General features: G+C 35.3%; 3 protein-coding genes across 3 annotated transcripts; all 3 read right to left on the reverse strand.

Moving 5' to 3' along the window:
- Window positions 1-953: 953 nt before the first annotated feature.
- LOTGIDRAFT_153103 (hypothetical protein) lies at window positions 954-1,424 on the reverse strand (the record flags this gene model as incomplete). Its single annotated transcript, XM_009057040.1, has 1 exon — window positions 954-1,424. The coding sequence occupies one exon, from the start codon at window positions 1,422-1,424 to the stop codon at window positions 954-956; it is 471 nt and encodes a 156-aa protein (XP_009055288.1).
- Window positions 1,425-3,965: 2,541 nt separating this feature from the next.
- LOTGIDRAFT_105111 (hypothetical protein) lies at window positions 3,966-4,274 on the reverse strand (the record flags this gene model as incomplete). Its single annotated transcript, XM_009057041.1, has 1 exon — window positions 3,966-4,274. A coding segment is annotated over one exon (309 nt), but the record flags the coding sequence as incomplete, so codon positions are not given.
- A 6,627-nt stretch (window positions 4,275-10,901) lies between these two features.
- On the reverse strand, window positions 10,902-20,219 carry LOTGIDRAFT_153105 (hypothetical protein; the record flags this gene model as incomplete). The annotated part of the gene is made up of 10 exons (XM_009057042.1): window positions 10,902-11,299; window positions 11,504-11,697; window positions 12,183-12,386; window positions 12,596-12,713; window positions 12,908-12,983; window positions 13,138-13,296; window positions 16,078-16,182; window positions 16,434-16,648; window positions 18,258-18,331; window positions 19,810-20,219. 10 exons carry the CDS (start codon window positions 20,217-20,219, stop codon window positions 10,902-10,904), a joined length of 1,953 nt encoding a protein of 650 aa, XP_009055290.1.
- Between the last annotated feature and the right edge of the window lie 2,711 nt (window positions 20,220-22,930).

Here is a 22,930-nt window from a genome sequence, read left to right on the forward strand (position 1 = left end):
ACAGTAATTACCCTGTGAGAGGCAACACTTTCTGAAATGTCTAAGAATATGAAATAAAGTTTAAAGTGGCGGTGTTTACATTAATGTACTTCCATAAATTGGGACGCAACTTTATTTAAATCAAGACAACAGTAATCGTATTGTTCCATCACAGATGGCATTAACAGTACTTCTAACGAACTTTTGAGTGATAACCTTTCAACTAATCAAGATACGGAAAGCATAACAGGCGTGTGAGCAAACAATCCAACAATTCAAGCTTAAATGAACACAAATCTAAAAAAAAAAGTCAAACTAGACGTCACCCCGACAACACAGCAGATGCCACACGTGGCTGAGATACGTATAAAGACTAACGAACAAGCCAAGGAAAACCTAAACCCATCTGAATCGACTCGAATATATTACTTTGAAAATATTTCGCCACTTTTGGGAGAATTAACGACTGAATTTTCAATAATCGAACTAATTGAAATGAAAACTGGCAAAGACGAAAATAACACACCCAAAGCCCCTCCCTCTTCCTTGAAACTAACAAACTAAATCAATCCTAACGAAAACAATGCCATTTTCGGTGATTTTAACTCTGTGACGAACTATACTAGTGTTCGATACTTATAATATCATAATAAGATTGAGGCAAAGTTTAATATCATTCATAATGATTATTTCTACAGTTTACATCAGACTAAGAAACGGAAGTGTGCTTGTTCTCAAGTGAGATAACTCGTCCTTGGAATAAAGAGGAATCAGACCACCAATCATACTGTCTATGTATTGGAGTCTATTGAATATCCAACACCTCCCCTGGAGATTTTTTAAAAAATAACGGAGTTCTTGTAAAAAGTCTTAAAGTTCTTTTCGCTTAAGGAAATTTCACAAATTTAATCTCTTCGGTGGGCGACGTTGACGTAAACTTCTCCAATTTCTGGCTGTCTGTGGCGAAACTGGTGTTATTGTAACATTTGGTGAATGTGATATCGTTTGATCTGGAAAGTGGTCCTTGATGCAGATTTTGGTATAGGGACCAGTGGGTAACGACGTCTAAGAAACTTTCTAGTTCGTCGTAATACACGACCACCATCAGTTGCAATGAAATAGTCTCTATGATTACCAATTTTAATAATTGATCGATTAATCGTCCAACGCTTCGTTCTGTCATTTTGAAAGACTACTTTGTTTCCAACAGATAATGATAAAAGTGGTTGTGCAGTTTTATTGTAGCGTTTTTCCACTTCATTACTGTGTATGGAAGATTTCTCATCAGCATCAGCTATTATTTTTTGCCACTCTGGAGCGAAAGATCGTCGGTGAGCAGGCATATTATCTCGAAGAGGATGGCCAAATACTTTAACAGCGGGTGACGTACCATCTGCTTTTGGCGTATTCTTGAATTGAAGTAGAGCTGTAATCCATTTGTTCATGTTGATATTTCTACCTGTCCAACATCGTCTTATCAGTTTTTTCATAGATTTAACTGTAGCTTCGGCCTTTCCATTTGATTGTGGAAAATGGGGTGAAGATACTTTATGTTCAATTCCCCATAGTTTAAAAAAGTCTTTCATGGTTTTCGAGGTAAATTGGGGACCTCCATCTGTCCAAAGTACTTCTGGTATAGATGATTCCATGAAACTATCTTGAAAACTCTTAATGATTTGATTCGTCGTTGAATATTTCCCATTACGAGCCATTGTTCACCTCCAAAGGAACCCAAATCAGCACAAATATGTTGAAACACTCTGTCAGGTTCTGGGTTTCGTCTCGTCATTGGTTCTTTAGATTGCGATGGTAATTCTTCAGTGCAAGCTTTACAGGAACGAATGACATTCTCGATATCGTTGTCAATACCGGGCCAATAGACGATTACTCTTGCTCTAGCTTTGGTTCTGGTGATGCCTTGATGTGAAGCATGTAAATCATTGACAATTTTCTGACGAAGAGATTTTGGTATGAGGAGTCGAGGTCCAACTACTAAGAGGTTGTCATCGATTGATGTTTGATCCAGTAATGTTTCAAATCCTGTGAAAGTTGATTTCATGCGTGTGGAAAACCATTTCTTACCACTTCGACGAGATTTTGATATTCTTTATCGACAATACTGGATTGACGAATATCTGAAAGGCGAGGATCCATGTCTGCATCTTTTACAGCTTGACGTATTAAATCCAGATGAAGCGTGTCGATCTCTTCATCGATAAAATATTGATCATTATGCAGTAGGCGTTACGACTGGAGCCCTTGATAATGCATCAGGTGCAGCATGATCTTTCCCTTTCTTCCATACCGCTTTAAACTTGTAGGGTAGTAGTTTCATTCTTAATCTTTGTAGGCGAGGATTTTCTATTTCATCCAGGCGATGATTATTCATGATTGGAATTAGAGGCTTGTGGTCGGTAACAATTTTAAATTGATCGAGTCCAGCAAGAAAAGGGTTACATTTCTTAACTGACCAAGCCACGGCTAGTAGCTCGATCTCTATCATAGCATATCTAGCTTCTGTCTCTGTTAGGTATCTATAACCTGCTTGGACCAATTTCCATTCATTATTATGAAGCTGGAGTAGGACAAATCCAAGTCCATTAAGACGACTAGCATCAGTCTGAAGTGATGTGGGCTTTGATGGATCAAAGTATGCTAATGTTGGAGTACTGGACAACATTTTCTTTGCTTCTTCGAATGATTTTTGGTGGATTTCATTCCACTGAAATTCGTTCTTTGGACGAAGGAGTGGTCGAAAGTTCTCTGTAGCGGCAGCTATCTTTGACAAGAATGACCCTAGTTGATTAACTAGACCAATAAACGACCTTACATCAGTGATGTTAGTAGGGACTGGGTAATCTGTTTTTAGATTTTAGGATCAGGACTGTAACCATCTGCTGATAATATAAATCCAGCGAATTCCACTTGTTGTGCAAATTTGAATTTCTCCTTCTTTAAGGTAATACCACGTTCTTGACATCTCTGTAGGAATTGTCGAACATGTTGTAAATGGCTATCAAGGTCAATATCGTAAATTGTGACATCATCTACGATTCTTCGATATCCTTGAAGGCCAATAAATGCTTCGTTCATTCTTCTATTGTAATGCTCGGAAATAGAACAAATACCGAAAGGTGCACGAATATATTTGTATCGCCCAAACGGTGTGATAAAGGTTGTGTAATCTTGACTCTTCTCGTCAAGAGGGCATTGGTGATAACCTTTAAGTGCGTCCATAGTTGTAAACCATTTTGATTTTGTTGCAGCTATGTCGGCTACAGCTTCAGCAGGTGTTGGAGACTGGTATCGGTCTCGTTTAACGTATTTGTTGAGATGCGACCGATCTACACACAGGCGTATATCGGCTAAGCCTTTTTTGGGTGTAACTACTAAAGGTGCACACCAAGCTGTTGGGTAGGTAACTGATTCGATGATTTTCTTATCAACAAGGTCATCAAGTTCCTTCTTCAACTTATCTCTGTATGCATAGGCTACTCTTCTTGGTGTTGCTACACAAAATGGGACAGCGTCGTCAGTGAGTTGAATTGTAAATTCTTCTCCAGGCATTGGCTTAATTTCATCGCTGAAAACAGCTGAAAATTCTTTGATGATGTCCTCTGATTTTAATTGTGTACTACTATTATCAACTTTGGCAGAATGATGAATTTTCTTCACTTCTGAAGTTTCGGGTGATATTTGTCTTGGATAATCTTTGGGTATTATGTCCAAAGCTTTTGTAGTTTTCTATGACAAGATGCATCCCTGAACTCCTTTTAAGACATGAAATTTTTCTTCAATAGTTCGGGTACCCAACTTCACCGTTGCATAGCATATTCCAAGATTCTCTATGTCATGGTTATCTGCTGATTTAAAAACTGGTTGATCTGTATCTTTGAAAAGATCATGAGATTTGATCCTGAATTTATTCATCAAATCTTTACCAATTGCTGATATTTCTGATCCAGTATCAGGCATCGCTGAAATTTTTAATTCTGCTTTTTTAGATGATTTGGTTTCATCATAATTTGCACTCTTGGTGACCTTTCTATTCTAGCTATCCTGGCTGTTATTGTAGATAATCTAGGTTTAGGTGCAGACTTCTTCGGATTATTCTCCCCAGAAGCTGAGCGACAAACTGTTGCATAATGTCCTTTCTTGGAACATTTTCTACAAATATTGTCTTTAGCTGGACATTTGTCAGCTGGATATTGACTTTTTCCACATTTGCCACAAGACATTTTGGTTTCAACATCTATAGCTTTTGAGTGTGATTGGTTTGAAGATTTTGACTTTCTGTACTTTGATATTTTGCAGGAGAATTCGCCTTTGATTTCATCTCTGTTTTTGTTAGCAAACAGCAGTAGATAGATCAAGGTCTTTCTTAGCTAGAAGAATCTGTACAGTTGTGGCGTTATGATGTCCTACAACGATTCTATCACGTAGCATGCTGTCATGACAGTTGTCACAGAATTGACAAGTTTTCATCAAATCTTTTAGTTCTGTTAGCCAATCATCAAAAGATTCACCTTCCAATTGATCTCGAAGATAAAAATTTCTTCGTTCAATAATTACATTAACTTGACCTTTGACATGTCTTCTCAATGCATTTATGACTGTGTCTGAAGATGTACAATCTTCTGGAGGTAGATGGTCGAATATTTTGAAGGCCTCGTCTGACAGAGCTAGAGTTAATGCTGCTAATTGAGTGTCAAAAGGTTGTTGATTTAATCCCGTAATTAAAATATAGGCATTCCATTTTCGAACCCAAACGTCAAAATTAGAACCTTTAGAGTCACTTTCAACTTCCAAAATAGGTACGTTGTAGGATGATGCTGGTTTGACATGTTGATGTCTGACCTCATTGTTTACGGTATTGTTATTGTTGCCTACCGGTTGGGCATTTTCATCTTGACCACTCATTTTGAAGTTGTTTTCAGCTTTATTTTCTTTCTACTCTGTAGTTGCTCGCAGCGCCATGTTCGATACTTATAATATAATAAGATTGAGGCAAAGTTTAATATCATTCATAATGATTATTTCTACAGTTTACATCAGACTAAGAAACGGAAGTGTGCTTGTTCTCAAGGGAGATAACTCGTCCTTGGAATAAAGAGGAATCAGACCACCAATCATACTGTCTATGTATTTGAGTCTATTGAATATCCAACAACTAGAGTACGGTAAACCATTAATATGGTGGGACTCACTGAAAATTCTCATCAAACGTGAAACAATTAAATACGCCCAAAAAAAGACGTAAAACTATGTTAAACGATTTGTGGAACAATATACATTTATTGCAAATCTCATTCTACGTCTAGAAAGGCTTCGTATCACAAGCTTGTAAGAAAAGTTATTGCATATACACACCCCACTTTCGATCATTATTCTACATCTGTCAAACCTGTCACCTTTTTGTGCTTCTATGGAGTCAACGTGGATGACAATCCATTTGTGATGTTAATGATTGGTCAGTGTATGGACAATTAATCCGCAAACATAATGAAGTTGAGGGATGGTATCCCCGACTAAATCAAGGTGCAAAGAGAAGCTCCTTACAATTATACATGCTAATTCTTCTTCTTCATAATGAGACTGAAATAGTCAGGATGGAATTCCGCTTAATATCTGAAAAAAATCAAGATATTTCAAGCGAAGCGAGTAAGATACCAGAAGGCGCATATAATGAAGAAATGGATAATGCTACTGAACCTGCCAATGAGTATATGTCAATAATCGTGATGATAATGTTGCTGAATCTGTTAAAGAGTACATGTCAATAACCGTGATGATAATGTTGCTGAATGTGTAAAAGAGTACATGTCAATAACCGTGATGATAATGTTGCTGAATGTGTAAAAGAGTACATGTCAATAACCGTGATGATAATGTTGCTGAATGTGTAAAAGAGTACATGTCAATAATCGTGATGATAATGTTGCTGAATGTGTAAAAGAGTACATGTCAATAACCGTGATGATAATGTTGCTGAATCTGTAAAAGAGTACATGTCAATAACCGTGATGATAATGTTGCTGGGCCTGCTAATGAGTACATGTCAATAACCTTCAATGTTGCTGAACCTGTTAATGACATTGATTGATTGATTAAGTTTATTGCATTAGCATATACATGTTCGAAACACAATGCTTTAGCATATTATTATGTCATTATTAATATACAATATATTTACATGTAAATGTAAAATAAAAATTATGAATCCATTTTGAGTTAAATTAATCAATTAATGTATATTTGGACATATTTGCATAAATTAAATAGCAAAGAAAATGTATTTGCATTATTGTAACTTAGTGCATTAACTTATTATTACATGATATACAAACATTATATACATAATTTGTAAAAATTTAATATACGAAAACATTTTTTGATTAACAGATATGGAAAGAATATTTGTACATATAAATTACATATCCGATAATCTGATGATACTGTTGCTGAACCTGCCAATAAGTACTTGTCTAATAACCGTGATATTGTTGCTAAACCTTCCAATGAAGATATGTCCAATAACCCACGATGTTAATGTCGCAGCTACTAATCACCCCAGTCTGAGATGGTAAAATGGGACTCGCCACGGATTCGGGCCGAAGGATGGAATAATTACAGATAAAACTTATATACGTTTATTACACATATACATCTAATACGTGGTGCGTTTCACACACCTCCAACATATACTACATGGACAAATTAGTCGCCGATCTGTATCGGTACAATATACCATCTTACTAATACGGTATCCATTCCGCTATTATCAGTTATATCGACTACACCATAAAACCATTAACCACCAACCATACAGCATTACAGCTAAAAGTAACATTAAGAAAAATAGCCCTGAAATGACAAATTTTAAATTACACTCACGAATTCTTTGTAAACGAGTTTAAGTCGTTCCAAGTGTCGTATGTATCTGCAAAACTAATCAAATCATCAAAATACACGACACGAACGCTGTACGTTCCTTGTGCTCCTCTTCTAATGCTATTGATAATAACCAGATTTCATGTCTAACTTACTGTAGAAAGCTTTTCCCGCTAAATAGTCATATACCTCATCAAATCTAGGCAGAGCAATTGAATCCTTAATTTTTCATATATTCAATCGACGAAAATCCGTACGAATGCGTATTTACCATTCTTCCTTCTGCAAAAGACAATGTGGACTATGGGATGGACGAATTATTGCTCATGTCATTAATTGTTTCAAATGCTCTTTCACCTCTGTTCTCTTCTAGAACGTTGTTTGAAAGGTCGTTCATCCATAAGCTCAATCCTATGTTTTACCCGTGAAGTATGACCTAAACCTTAATCATTTGTGGCAAATATATCATTAAAACTCAATAACAGTTTATTACCTTGATCTATTTCTTCGGTTGTCAAATCACTATGATCAACCTGTACTTTATCAAGAATATCAAACTCTTTTATCTTGTAGACAAATTGCTGCTCTTCAACGTCACCTGAAGTTTTGAACGACCAATTATAAAGCTGAGTTGCTGATCTACAATTCATCTGTAAGTGGCCATTTTCACCACATCTCCAGCACACAGGCCCCGTGTAAAAATTACTTCGAAAATTTCTCGAAGTTCCAAATCTACCATTCCCATCTCTGTGATTTGTGGACGTACTTTAAGATGGTTGAACAGGTTGGACAAGCTGGGATACAGTTTCCTTCAACTCACCCATTTGAGTAGACAACGTCTTAACTGTACCTTTAAGCTCCTGCAATTCTTTTGAACGATTAGAAGTAACCATGTTTGATTGTTTAGGTTTTACTTCAGAAGTGGTCGATTTTCGACTATTGAAATCGAATTTAATTCGCATTACCCCAAGATCATCAAAAGATGTAAGTCGTATTTGTGAGAAGATACATCTTTCAAATGAGTTAATAACCCATGCCAAAACACTCGACGGATCGCAGTGCCAGCCTCATAAGGATTTGAATGTTCACTTTCAGTTGCTTAGCAAACAGATCTTCAACTCTGCATACCCAGGCAGTGACAGATTCAGCTTCTCTATGTCGAGCACTGTAAAAAGTAGCTATTAATGATTCGGATTCTTCGCATATACCGAACACACTTTTTAATTTAGCTAATATTTCTTTAATGGTTGCTTTAGTTCCAAGACGCATGATAACTTTACCAGCTTCTCATTTTAATGAGCGACGAATAGCTAGCAAACTAATATGATCAGGGTACACGTGCTCTGATATCAGGCAATCAGCTTCATATCTCCAGAGATCATAACCTACCTCTCCTTTCCCAGACTCACCGTAAAATATTGATAGCTTCGGAATCTGATTACTGGACCTATCAGTACTACGTTCCATATCTTCTGACTTATTTGGCCACTTACCTTTTAATTTATTATTCATCCATGAGGTTACCCCATCTTCGATATGAACACTTTGAACTAGAGTGTCACACACACACACCCCAAAAATATCCTCTTCCTCCACCTCCTTTAACCTATCCATAATTTTCAAATGAAACGTAAGTTTGTTATCAGATAATTTAAATTGATAACTTCCTAAAAAATCCTAATCTAATCCTATAAACTAATGCAATGAGAACTACCCTTATAAAATAAAGATGAAAATGTCCAGTGGGTAGGTGGTCAAAGGCTATGCAATGTCCAGTGACCGTTACAAAAATAATGAAAGCTTTGTAAAGGGGAAAGAATCTACATGTGTCAGATTCAGCCATTATTACAAAGACGAAATTACGGGCAAATACAAAAAAGAAAGTTGGAAGAGAAAATGGCTTAAATCAGCTAAGGAGATAGAGTGTTTTATTTCAATGTTCGTGTGCAAAAGTGTTCTAAACACCAAAATTCAATTGGATAAGCTTATTGGATAGTTTATGTTTTGTCTTTGGTTGAGAATCTGTTATTCCAAGTTATTTATCTGTAATATCAGACGTTTAGTCAAACCCCAACATCTAAACAGTTTATGAAAATGCGAGATCTATTTGCACTGCATGATCCATATTGTTTAGTGTCAAATTAAGCAAACTAATTTATTAATTGGTGTTTCTAATGAATTATCGTGTATTCTTAATCATATCACTATGTTCTTATACAAACTGGTATTTTTCCAAGTCATTAGAACACCCCTACTTTCTATAATAAGTATTAGCATTTTCATTTTCAAAAATCAAAATAAGGAAACCCAACTCTAAGTAGTCAAAAATGATTCTATTTGACCTGCACAACAAATTTGTAATCATTGTACCTTGACTAACAGTACCTAACTTTGATTTCCAAATTCCATTAAAAAATTCTCAAAAGTAACACGGTAAGAAAACTATTTACAAATTTAAATACCGCAATATACATTCAGGTAATGTGTAGTGATTTGTACTTTGAGATCCGATCCTTGAGATTTCGAAAGGCTTTTGAAACCGACACCCCTTAGTAAGTAAGTAACAATAATGATACAAACAATGAAATTATGACTGCCACGACCATGAGTTGTGTAGATAAGGTGAAATGCATGGTTGCTTTGCAGGGCCGGCACGTGGCAATGGGTATCTCTTTCGATGCCATTTTGTTGATGTAGTAAAAAGTCGTTCATCCTTGACCATTGGAAATATTTTTCAGTCGCGTGACTGTACTCATTAATACTATGGAAGGCAATGTAAGCCAAAACACAAATATATAATTTTAAACAAAAGGCACATTTCCTTGATTAGGAAAACTCTATTACGTACAGTTGCCCTTTTGGCGTAACAGAAATAAAAGTTTTATATCCAATAACTTTCTGTCCACATAATAAACGGGATATGCAATAGGTGATTTACTATATTACCCCTTTTCTTTTCCATCTTATGTTTAAATATATTTAGACACATCTATTTTATATAATATGTCGTAACTAAAATATGAAGATTATGTGGACATATACCAAAGAAGAATTTAATTACGAAAGTCGATCTTCAAGTGCTTAAGTTATTATTATGTGTAATCTCCCGTAATGTTGAGATGGTTTCATTTCAATTATTTCAAGCATACAATCCTTGAAAGCAATATATTCAGCCCCATATAATAAAACAATCCAAAAAAATGGTTTTCTATATGACTCCCTTAAGTGGCATTTAGTAATTGAGGTATGAATATATGAATACGATTTTATGGATAACAATTACTTTAATAAATAACTTGCGACATTTCGACGATGATACTTTCGTCTTTATCAAGCATCATTGAAGTCTTGTATCTTGTGGTATACGATGCTTATCGTTGTATATGTGAGATCAGAGATGCTTCAAAAGGGATACTGGGAACTAAGCACTTGCTCTGTCCTTGGATATCTGCCTTGTTCCTCTTCGACTTTCATACCTACCTAATTGATTTTGTCGGCTTGTGTATCTTGACTTACCGGATTGCGATTATCATAGGTATATCAATTTCTGTAATTTATGGTTTCATATTTAAACAATAAAACGCACATCTTTCTTGTCACAAAGGTAGTCTATAAATGTTTTATTCATTTAAATATAATTAATATTTTTAAAACATATTGGAGGCACAATGGAATAATCATTCATGTGTATAATAATCTCCATTTAAAGAGATGCGGCATTTTGTGGGATTGATTTGTGTTTTGAATATACGTAAATAGTAGAACAACTAAAATGTACATAAATCGCATAATTCCTTCAAATGTATCTCAAACTTTGAATTTCTTTTCCTTTAATTTCTCTAGATGTCTTTTCTATTTAAGGTAGTGTCTCAAGAAAAGACAACCCTTCTTTTTTAACTTAAAATGCGGATAGTTCTAAATCTCCGTTTCTGAGACTAAAGTATTATTGGTCAAAAAATGGTGCATCTGTCCCTTTAAATTCAATGCACGGACTTGGACATGGAAATTTGCAATACCTGATAGAATATCCTTTAACAGGATTCTTCTTCAGAATCATTAGCATCATTTAAAAGATACTCCACTTTTTCTGTTGTCCGATTCAGTCTTCTCCGTTTTACACACTTCACAGTGCCATAGATGATTATCGCGAACGTTAGTATTATCACAATGGGTGCTGCAATTTGACAAGTTTGAAAATGAAACACAAATGGACATTGACAGCTCGGATGACTACCACCACCAAATTCGTCACAATCAACACCGTTATCGAATGGACCATGAGCTTCCTGTATTATCATTACACTGTCTATAATTGATTGTGAATCAAACGCTATTTCTTCCCACAAAAGGTGAGAGTTATTATAGGCATGAAGTCGACCGTACGAGTTCTTTCTAGGAAATGTTCTATCAATCAAAGCAGACCACGACTCTGAAAAAAATTATATTGACATTTATACAGCTGGTATCAAGACATATGACTTTGCTACAATCAAAAACGAAAAACGAGCTTTAAAATCTTATGAATAGAGACTGTATGAACTGTGTATCGCACTTTATCAGCTGAGCATTGCACATGTACACACGTATGGTTATCCTCAATTTTACGAAAATCAAGAAATTTGAATCAACTTACTAGTCACAACTGCCTCTGGATCTGAACCTTCTGAACATCCGGCTGCACCGGATATAATGTGCACAGGCGCACGAGGATGTGTATAATTGTTAGACACAGGTCTGTCTTTGTACATGGGGAATGTTCTTTCATAGGAATGTTCATGACCTTGAAGTATGAGGTCTACACCTTGAGCATAAAATAAATCTTCTAACCTAAATTGAAGATTGTTCACACTGATTTAAAAAGATTGGAAGCGAGTTAAGAACTATATACATGCTATAATTACATATTACTTCGCAATTAAGAACAATCAGTGTCGTATAGGAAGTCCAGAAATAACAGCATTGGATTTTGGAACTACAATAATTTCCGATAAATAGGAACAGCTGATGAATCCATGCAGCCGACTTGCGTCTCTGTCCACAAGAAGCATTGTAAACTCGCTTCTTCACTGTGCCAAATTAGATCTAGGTAGGACCAGAACCAGAAACCATCGAAAGCACATCGTTGACCAATGGCTGATCAAAGTTATTAGGGTGGATTAAACATGCAGATCGGAATCAGAAAGTAATAAACCAACTTAGGTAGGACCAGAACCAGAAACCATCGAAAGCACATCGTTGACCAATGGCTGATCAGAGTTATTAGGGTGGATTAAACATGCAGATCGGAATAAGAAAGTAATAAACCAACTTACCCGTGTCGCACCCAGCCCGAAAACCACCTGTTAGTACAATCATCACTGTCCGTGTTAGAGCAATACAATGGACGATGTCCCATGACAATAATCCAAGGACGAATGTGACGATTTTTATTAGCTTTAACTAAATCATTTAATAACCAATAGAACTGTTTCTTTACGTAATTCTGATCCTTGGTGAAATAAACTTCTGTTGAATAACTGACAAGAAAAGACAATTACGAAGATGTTACGAACAAGTATAGAATTGCACGGGATTATACGTATCAAATGGGTGAGGGTCAAAATGAAGTAAGCATATGGTTTATCATTATTGACGACACCTTTCAGCTTTGAAGTAATATAAGTCCTTCGGCTCTACGTAAAACTAGAGATAAGTATTTATAACCATTTCCAAATAAAGTACGTACCTTATCCAATGGATTGGTCCTAGATCATAACTATACATCATATTATCTATCGGTATTGGCCATTCTGTATTAGGTTGACTAAATCTTGTCCGATATTGATGAAAATCTTTATGAATTTCTGAAACGATAAATGGCCGGGACTTAAGAATGTTTTTTATTACCCATTTACTTAACATAGGATGGTAACAAGAATATCAGTCTAACGGTGACATGCTAATATTGTAATTAATACAAAAAGCTTTAGAAATTTAGAAAAGTAGCATTAAACCACTAGTATGTGGTAAGTATTTGTATAGTAAAAATGTACTCTACCATGATTTCCAGGTGCTGTCATATATGGCACGATAGCAGACACAGGCTGGATTTCTCGAAGGAATTGGTCGCCAACCTTGAAAAATAAATTTGACGATGCTAATTCATTGATAGGTGATAGAAGTTAAAAGCATCCTGACCTGACCTGACCTATTCCATTCGACTGCACCTGAACCTGATTATGTATAAAATTGGCAGTTGCATCTATATGTCTAACTTTTATATTTTACCTCGCCTCCGTGTGAGTGAAGATCATATCCAAAGTCACCAATGTGCCAGACTGCTTGATGCTTCAATAACTGAATTTCCTGCATCAACTGATCCACATAAGATGAGAGATTTTGACTGACCCCCATATCTCCATACACTATTACCGAGACGGGAGCGCTCTATAAAATAAAATATTACACATAAAAATATTAAATTCCAAATATTGATTTAAAAATACAAAATTTGAGTGTGAGTTGTAAAAGATCATGCAATTTATAACAAAATCATAGTGGCGAGTCTGTTAAATATAACTTTTATTCGGTCTTGACATTGCTGAGGATCAGTTTTAAATATTATGTGGGAAATCTGTTGAAAATCATAATAGATTATCGGTTGACATCGGTTTGACCTTACCGATCGACTAACCGATTAATAATCGGTTAATTAATAGATGATGGAAACTGATAATTTCATAGTATTCATACAGTTTTTAGGTCAGGGAAGGCTCAAAATAGGTAGCTTCCTGGAGGGAGATGCTTAACAGAGGTATGTTTTACCCAGTTGAACAGCCATACTGTTATTCCCTTAAATCTTTAATTATTTAGAAATTGCGTAAATAGACCATGAGAGTCAGCAAATTCACATATAAAAAGACCTGTTGTCGAATAATTTTTATCAATAAATATATTTGTACTGATAGCACAAATAAATGTGTTTAACATTATCAATAGTAATCAAAAATGAAAGGCGTGTATAATTTTGATCACTCTATGACAAACTGGATAATTTGAGAAATTTTATTAATGATATTGGATGTACAGACAATTTCAAAAGAGGATAATATTTTCAAGAACGGTACTCTACTACTGTTTTGAAACCTCGTTTGCTATGTTACCCCACAAACACCTGACTGTATGTGATGCTAATTATAGAATGTTTCTATGAAATAAATCAAAGGAATGACATGTGTTCTGGTCATTATTGTCTATTTAATACCAAAATAGTCTTTTTTAGAAGGAAGATTGTTTTTATATACAGTAACCTAATTTCGTGCTAACCTATTTTTCGTGCATCTCCGGAAATGATTAATAATTCACCTCGCGTGACCTCCGCATTTGCTTGTTTTGATAATCATGGGTTATGATTTCACCATTTTTTATCGGCCGAATTTCCTTATCTTATTTTGTCAGTCACTATTTTATTTTTTAAAATCATTGTTCTTTGAATGAAATGTCATTAGTTAAATAGTATTAAAGATATATACTAAGAGAAGTTAATTATACCACTGGGTATCTCGACTTATTTATAGATCAAACATTGTATACGAAAATATATGTCGCAGTTAGCAGCCATTGTCGAGTTGATTCCTCATGAAATATGGGTGAGGTGAGGGTGAGGGATTCATAAAGAAAATCGAAACAAACCAATTTTTTTGTAGAATATCTGAGGAAGCTTCTAAGACATAAAAAACTGCATTTTTTTAATTTTTGACGAAATCCTTATATGCACAAATATAGGTTACACCACTGTGTATGAATTTATATAGATCTTTATCAATATTCGATCAAGTCACTTTTATAGCTCTACGAGTTTTTCGACAAAATTTTGTCGACGGGTTGACATGTTGACGAGTTGACTGGTTATTCTTTTAATTTACGTTCTTTTTGTAAGTTTTCCGACAAAGTCGGCAGATGGCAGATGCCATATTTAGATTGTATTTGATGGGTGGCCGTCCTCATTAACTTTTAGAAAGTATTTCCATACTTTTGATATTGTTTTGCCCCCTATATGGGGACAAATGTGTTTTATGCATAGATGCATATAATAACTAGATCGCGCACTCTCTATATGACGTAGTATATAGAACTCATTGAGAAACAAAATGGTGGCTATAGAGGGGATAGGCCTAACGCCACACTACGTAAATGGCAGTAAACAAGGTAATTCTTTTTACCGTACGTCTTCCTTAAAATCCCCCCCACCGAATTTGTGTCGTAGTCCATCGCCGCGAAGAACCAATGGGGCGACCCCGGAGAAATTTTTTAAAACTGGCAGGGCGTTGATCTTTTTGGTTTTATACTTAGCTTCACCCCCACTAACTATAGTTCAATGTCAAAATTCTAGGAGAGGTTTGAAAACGATTGTGAGCCGCAACATTTCAGCTAAAAAAAATTATCTTCTGCGGTTAGGATTGCGTCCGTAAAATGAATTTTCTGTGATTCCAAACGCATTTACTAGGTCTATGCATTTTCAAATTATAATGTGACATGAAACCCGCACATTTTAAGAATAAACCCGTTCTATTTATAGGGGAGCCGCGGTGGCTCAGTGAGTTAGACGCTTGCTCGCTAACCTGAAGGTCCAGGGTTCAATCCCGGCATAGGTCGAGATAATACCTTCGGATTTTTCAACCCGGTTTCCCCCTGTCAGTGATGCAGGTAAGAGGGGCTGACATGGAAAAAGCGTCTAGTCGTTCGGATGGGACAATAAACCGAGGCCCCGTGTGCTACAGGCTGTGCACGTTAAAGATCCCTCGACAGTTGGAAATCGAAAAAGAGCAGGCTAATGCCGCTGTCCTGGCAAAATTTCCCTCATCGCACCCTGCATGGCGTTGCCCGTCTTCATTAGCCCACATGGTGCAGAAAAGTAGGACATAAAACTCCATTCATTTCATTTTCATTTCGTTCTATTTATAACGCTATGGTTTTATGCCTTCTTCCTTGTCGTCTGCCATACCAGTCTCCGACTAGACAGTAGAGTGACCTCCTGAGGTGCGTTCGTGTGTTTGTTGATCAATTTTTCATGTTCTAAACCGATTGTCGCAATCGGTAGGACATAATCGAAGGACAACCGATTATTTGCGACAAACGGCCCATCACTAAGTTTAAATAGAACATCATGCGAATGTTTTACAGATTTGGCAGCGGTAGTTATGCCTTCTATTCTATATGCCGACTTACATTGTTCGAAGAGATAGTTGTAAAATTATAGGAATTGCTGGTCATCTTCTTTTGTGGACACTCTGCTGTTACTTCATATTGATACAGCGTACCTTCTTTTAGATCCTGCAAATGTTAAAATAGACATTGAATATCGATATGTAAAACATAGAAGTCAACAAAGACATCGCAGCACGTGAATGAAAACAAAATCTGGAATGTGTTATGAATAAATGCATAGAATCTATTAGAAACAGTCCTCGAATACTAGTCTTATCTGTCTGCTTATCAGTTGAAATGCAATCTGTAGTGCCAGTTAACAACTAAAATGCAACAATCTGTAGTGATCGTCTCTTGAATCTCTTGAACTGTCTTACCTTCAACAGAGCTCTGTGAATGTATCTGAAAGCTGAGTCGGAATCGTGTGTTAATTCAGCTATGGTACTACTAGAATTGCTTTCCTCCTGTTTGCCAGATTCTCTATACGTTACCCACGATTTCACATGAATGGGAGTTGCCCACATGACTATCATTTCATTGCTTGATTTTCCAAAGCTGAGGTGAATTTGTTCTGGTGGTTGGCAGATGTTACCTGTAAGTGAAATAAGAAATACGTTTTTATTGTAAGCACAATGTCACGAAATATAAAATGAGAACTTTTATAAAAATTTGTGAAATCAAGGTTGAGGAGTGCAGTAACATTATTGGAAAATATGGAAAATGAAGTCAGTCCCTTTTTAGATTTCAATATCAATACTATTCTTGTTCTGCATTGGTAGGCTATCCGAACATTGAGAGGAACATCATCACTAAAAAGTAAAGGTAAATATTTTGTTAAAGTTAAATCGGGGGTTCTTTTCCTAAACAAAAGGTTTATGGGTGGAAAATTTAGGATAGACAAACGTCTTACATTATCTCTGATGAAAATTACCTCAGCTATACATGTATTTATATATGTAGCCTATCCTGCAACATGTGGAAACCATTTTGGTTTAGTCACAAATAGAGAAATCACGAAACTGAAATTATTTTTAGAACGTTACGGAAATCATATTTTCTTTATTTTTTAGTCTACACCTCTGAACGTGTCGTGGCAGATGCATTTACTCACCTGTATCTATTGTTAAAAAAAAGTTTTCAATATAACAGTGGAGTAGTGCGCCAATTTATTTTGAAATAATTGTAAAAGTCTAAAAGTGAATGTGATGGTGAAAAAACAAACATGGGCACTCGGAATGGCAGATAACTTTACATTGTATAATAATAAGTATACTGTATCTTCTCGAAAACAATGTAAATTATAGCTTACTGTTTAATTTCATGTCACAATGTGACGTTAATACAAAGGATTTGGTTTGGTCACGTATTTTTATAGAGTGTTTCGCTTTAAAATTTAACACTTTTTAGTATTTCCTTGTTTAGTTCAACACTATGCCCATGTATTCTTAGAAGTACTATCTAAACAGTGTGATATTTTGACTTTTATTATCGGAATAATTTGAACATAGCTGCTACAAAGTTTACTAACGATTTCGACGCATAAAATACCAATCCAGTATCCTAATCAATCGTCTGCAATTGGTTTGATTAATATATATCTTATTATATCACAAATGTATGAACTGTCAATAAATATTAATGAATACCCATCTTAATTAACTTCTCGCGTATCGGATTATATATATTTATGTATATAGTATAGGGTTATGGTCAATAAATTAGGTATTTACTTAATTGCTCTATTAATAAATCAGCAACTAATTTCATTAAACTATTTTCAAATTATTCCAACTGTTCTATAGGATATATAACAATATTATGTATAATAACAATATCTATTCTGTCTTTATACATTTGCTTTTGAATGAATGCTTTGAAATAATAATAAAAATAATCAATCGATTGTGAGTTTTAGATCAGAAATAGAGGATCACAAATAAACCTATGTTTTAAAACAAGTGATTGTATAACAAAGACAAGATAATACAAAGCTAAATAGTTGTCCAATATTTTGTATAAATGGCATTTGTTGTACCCTGAATAGATTTTAGGTGTGACAAGAAAAGAGTTGTTATATAAAATGTAGTATGGTAACTTAAACTGATATAATGAGCCGATAAAACCACATGTGAATTCCTTTTAACATTCTCATAAACTTTCTGGTATATCATTGAAATATTATATAAAAATGTAAATCATACCTGCGTTATTGATTCCTATCAGTTTACCAAGAATCGCGAAACAAATTAACAACATCACTCTTATGTTCAGGAACCTATAAAATGAATTTCTAAACATGGATATATTAATCTGTGTGACCTGGTGCAATCCAAATGACAAACATAAATAAATGGTCAGGTCTCACTGATAGGTGATTTACTGGCCAGTGGTAGAATGTAATGAAGGATGTATCGTTACCTCTTATAAATTCCATCAGAAACCACACCTTTCACGATATCTTACACTATCCTGGTAACAAGACTAGACTACTGACAGTTTGTGTGAACGTTAACAGTTTAGTTAGGGACAATTTGTTAATATGATTATCACTTTATAAATAATAGTCCAATGGCGCAAGTTTAGTAAGATTAGTTTCAAACAAGCAAATTAATTGATACAGGTTGAACATTTGCAATCATATTTTAATATGCCACGAACCACCGTATAATATATCCATTTATCATCTAAAAGTAATAATATAGCCTAAATAAAATTTCAATTTTTGTCATGGTATCTTTAGGAAATATATCCAATAAGGTTCGAGTTGTGTATTTTAACTCTTCAAATGAAATGAATGGAAGCTTACGTCCTACTTTTCTGTATCGTTGGGCCAATGAAGCGGGGCAACGTCATGCAGTGTACAATAAGGTAATTTTACCAGGACAGCGGCAACTGTTGAGGTATCAGCCTGTAGCACACGGGGCCTCAGTTTATTGTCCCATCCGAACGACGAGACGATTTTTCCAAGTCAGCCCCTTCGACCTTCAACCTCAAGGGGCAGCCGGGTTGAAAAACCCAAAGGCATTATCTCAACCTATGCCGGTATTGAAACCTGTACCTCAGGTTAGTGAGCAAGCGTCTAACTCACTGAGCCACTGCGACTCCTTTAACTTTTCAAGGAACTTTTAAGGAATCTGTTTCAGCGAATATAAGGTTAATGATATTTCTATTAAAGCGTATACCTGCGTATGTCATTGTATCGTGGTTCATTCAATATAATTTCGTATGAGCCATTCCATACAAAAGGTGTTTCCCGTACTCATGTATATTCAAAAATTGGTATTTAGGAAGCGTGTGGGTGTAAATGAGATAACATCATATTAATATATTTCCCTGCTGATCGTTGTGAAGGCTTGTGTTCACGGCTTGAAAACACGTATGTGTGGACATAGGTCTTTATCGTCTGGCGTAACCCAATAAGTGGTAGATGCTATTCCTCAAAAGTGGACCCAGCGACTGTAAGGCCATACCAAAATAATTTTCTGTTCTTCGGGATTTCTTAAAAAAAAAAAAGGTACGAGCGAACGAAATTTTTTTTTTAATTTTAAAAAAAAAATGTCTAAAAGTTAGTAATCATTGATTTGGTTGGTGCGATATAATATTTTTTAATTTGAAAAAAAAAAAGTCCCTTCGTACCATTAAAATTTTCCAGCATGGATGATTTTGAATGTATTCAGATAAAATAACAATTAATAGTATTTATTTGTAATCTTCCACAAAATTTCTTTTGCACAGATTAACTGGTCTTTTGACCAGCCATCATAAATTGTTTTGCACCAATCTAGCACATCACAAAATAGTTTTTGAGGTCCAGTTAAGGTTTTGTCAAAGACTGGTGGTGTAGGTTTTTCAGGAAACATTAATGTCTTTCTTGATGCCATCATAAAATCGAACACATTTTTATCACTTTTGGAAGTATTACAAACAGGTTCCTCAGACGAAGAATGAGAAGGCAAGTTAATTAAAAAGTACACAAACTTGGATTTCAGTTCATCACACAGAGAAATTTTCAACGTATGTGTAACTAAGACACCGCCTGATTTTTCCATATTGTCCGTGATGTACACTTTTTCTGGGATCTGTGATATGCACGATTGAATTCCTGCAGATGCCAGATCATAAACATCTTTAAAAGTGTTTTCAGGCTCAACATCAAACGCCATGTATGGCAAAATAAGTTTCTGGTGTGACCTAATTTTGAATACTAAAATCATTTTGGTAAAAAAGACAAATACAAATCATGTATTAATTCTAGCACTGCACGTTCTTGCTTCAGCGAAGGGCCTAAACTACTGTACGAACTCACTCTTTCAACAGCTGGAACATGTTCTACTATAATTGTCGCACGATGTCCACAAACTGACAAACGGAAATAGAGGGCGCAATTTGTTACTCCTGCTACCAAATTTTAGGCTTAAAGAAATAAAAATGAAACTAAAAATGAGAGCTAAACAATCATGTTATCTGATCAATTTAGAGGTACGGACATAAGGGCAATATAATTTTTTTTTTTAAATTAAAAATTCTTTTTTCAAAATTTTACATACAGGAGCTCTTTTGATACGGAATACTATTTTTTAAAATCGGGTACGGAATTCCCGACGAACGGAATATTATTTTGGTATGGCCTAACTGCCAAAGATCAGGGTCTTATGTTAATTCGCACAGGAATACGATGAATTCTGGTTTAAATAGCTTATTTTAAGTAAAATTATCTGCACAAACAGGATAAAAAAATTAAAAGTGTATGAATCAATTAATAGATGACAAATGACAATATACAATGATAATCTGCTAATAATTTGCAAAGGCTTTACCAAAGATGTCACAATAAATAAAATGTAAATAAAGACTATATGGGAGATAATTCTTGGTGCTCAATATGGGGAAATTAATTGTTCATGCCAGAAAATGGCTGCCTCACACCCTTACATTTTACCTGTACAAATTATACAACCTGACAAAAATAAACCATGAAATGTAAAGAAAATGCTTTTACTAACAGGGAAAGCATGTCATGAAAATTTAGCTTCTCACGTGATTAAGTCAACGTAATAAATTAGGACTCTATGATGTGCGAAATACGAAACAATACTGATGCCAAGCTTCACTGATAAGATAAGGTTAACAATAAACTCGACGTAAATCGCGTATGTGGACACAAGCCTTTAGAAATCATCTGCCATCCAGCATGGCTCGACTAGAGAGGTTATGTACGTAGATAGTAGGCCTCAGCCAGTTGAAATGGAAACCGATATTGATGTAGGCCAAGCCCTGATTTAAACAGAAATATATAAACAAAACTACAGACATATTCCATTTGAACGTGTGAATTTTTCGCCAAGAGTTTCTTGGGTAACAGTTTTTCAATCTTAGGACAGTCTGAAAGGTAAATGAAAAGTTACCAGTCGCTTCCAGCTGATGCTGATATCGCTGACTAGGCTATATAGTAGTGAGGTCGTAGTTAATGGTCGGTGGATTGGTTCCATCTGAAGTTTCTGTACTGTCCGTTTGGTATGTGGATTTATATAACAAAGTTTTACCATCAAAGGGAGAACATCATACATGTATATTTCGAAACCTGACGGACCACATTAAAATTGATTGGAATAAACGGTGTTCCCACCTATTTAAAAAGGGTTTATTATGGTTTAAAGCGAATTATTGGCTCTAAGACACTGAGCTATATCTTATACCCAGATCAATAATAAAACATCACAAATACAGGTTATACAAGTCAAGTAACCTAATTTCGTAGAAACCTATTATACGTGGATTTCCGAAAAGGATTAATAATTTACATGAGCGACCTTGCGCGACCTCCGCATTAGTTTGTTTTAATAAACATGGGTTTTCTCTACAATATCAGCTAGTATAATGAATCCAGTAGTTTCAAGCAAGGTAAAATGTATTAATGTATACTTTGACAAATACAAAATGGTGGATTTCAGTTATTACCAAACGTCACCATTTTTTATCGGCCGAATTTCCTTATAATCCCAAGCGGTAATCGGAATTCCAAGTCGTCTGCTAGAATGTAGTCCAACGAATGAAGTCACGTGATCAACTAGCGGATTCCGTGTCAGCAGAAAATTTCTATGGAACACAAAGTGGACCATATTCTTATGTTGTTTCAGTGACTTTTAGCAATAAATCACGCTACGTATCTTATTTTGTCAGTCACTATTTTTTTTTAAATCGTGGTTCTTTGAACGAATTGTCACTAATTAAAATGAATTGATATTAAAGATAAATACTAAGAGAAGTTAATTATACCACCCGGTATCCATACACCGTGTTTTTCTAGACATATTTATAGATCAAACATTGTACACGAAAATAGGTGCCGCATTCTGCCGCCGTTGCCGAGTTGGTTGCTCATGAAATATGGGTCAAAGTGAAGGATTCATAAAGAAAATCGAAATAAACCAATTTTAAATATTTTGTAGAATATCTGAGCAAACATCTAAGACATAAAAAAAAAATTCGTTTTTTTAACTTTGACAAAATTCGGTGTTGAATCCTTATATCCACGAAAATAGGTTACACCACTGTATATATGCATGACAGGTTTCATCATGGCCAAAGAAGGGTTTCCTTAAAATCCAATCGAAACCTGTCCTACTATCAACCAAATTTACAAGCAAGTATTGTCGTATTGAGTCCAGCCCCGTCGCCAGGAATGAATTAGTGCTGGAGCTCAGAATTTGAAGAGGTGCTAAGAACGTTTCAAAATCTATATCCTTTTGATTTTGTACAAAGACATTGTAAATGAATCAATCTCTGCTGAACTGAAGAAGGTATCACTGGGGTTTATATCTCACTTGTTGGGCCCCAGCCCCCACCCTAACGATGTCTTATGATCTAGATCAAT

This window comes from Lottia gigantea (assembly GCF_000327385.1).
Source record: "Lottia gigantea unplaced genomic scaffold LOTGIsca_3, whole genome shotgun sequence".
Taxonomy (NCBI): Eukaryota; Metazoa; Mollusca; class Gastropoda; family Lottiidae; genus Lottia; species Lottia gigantea.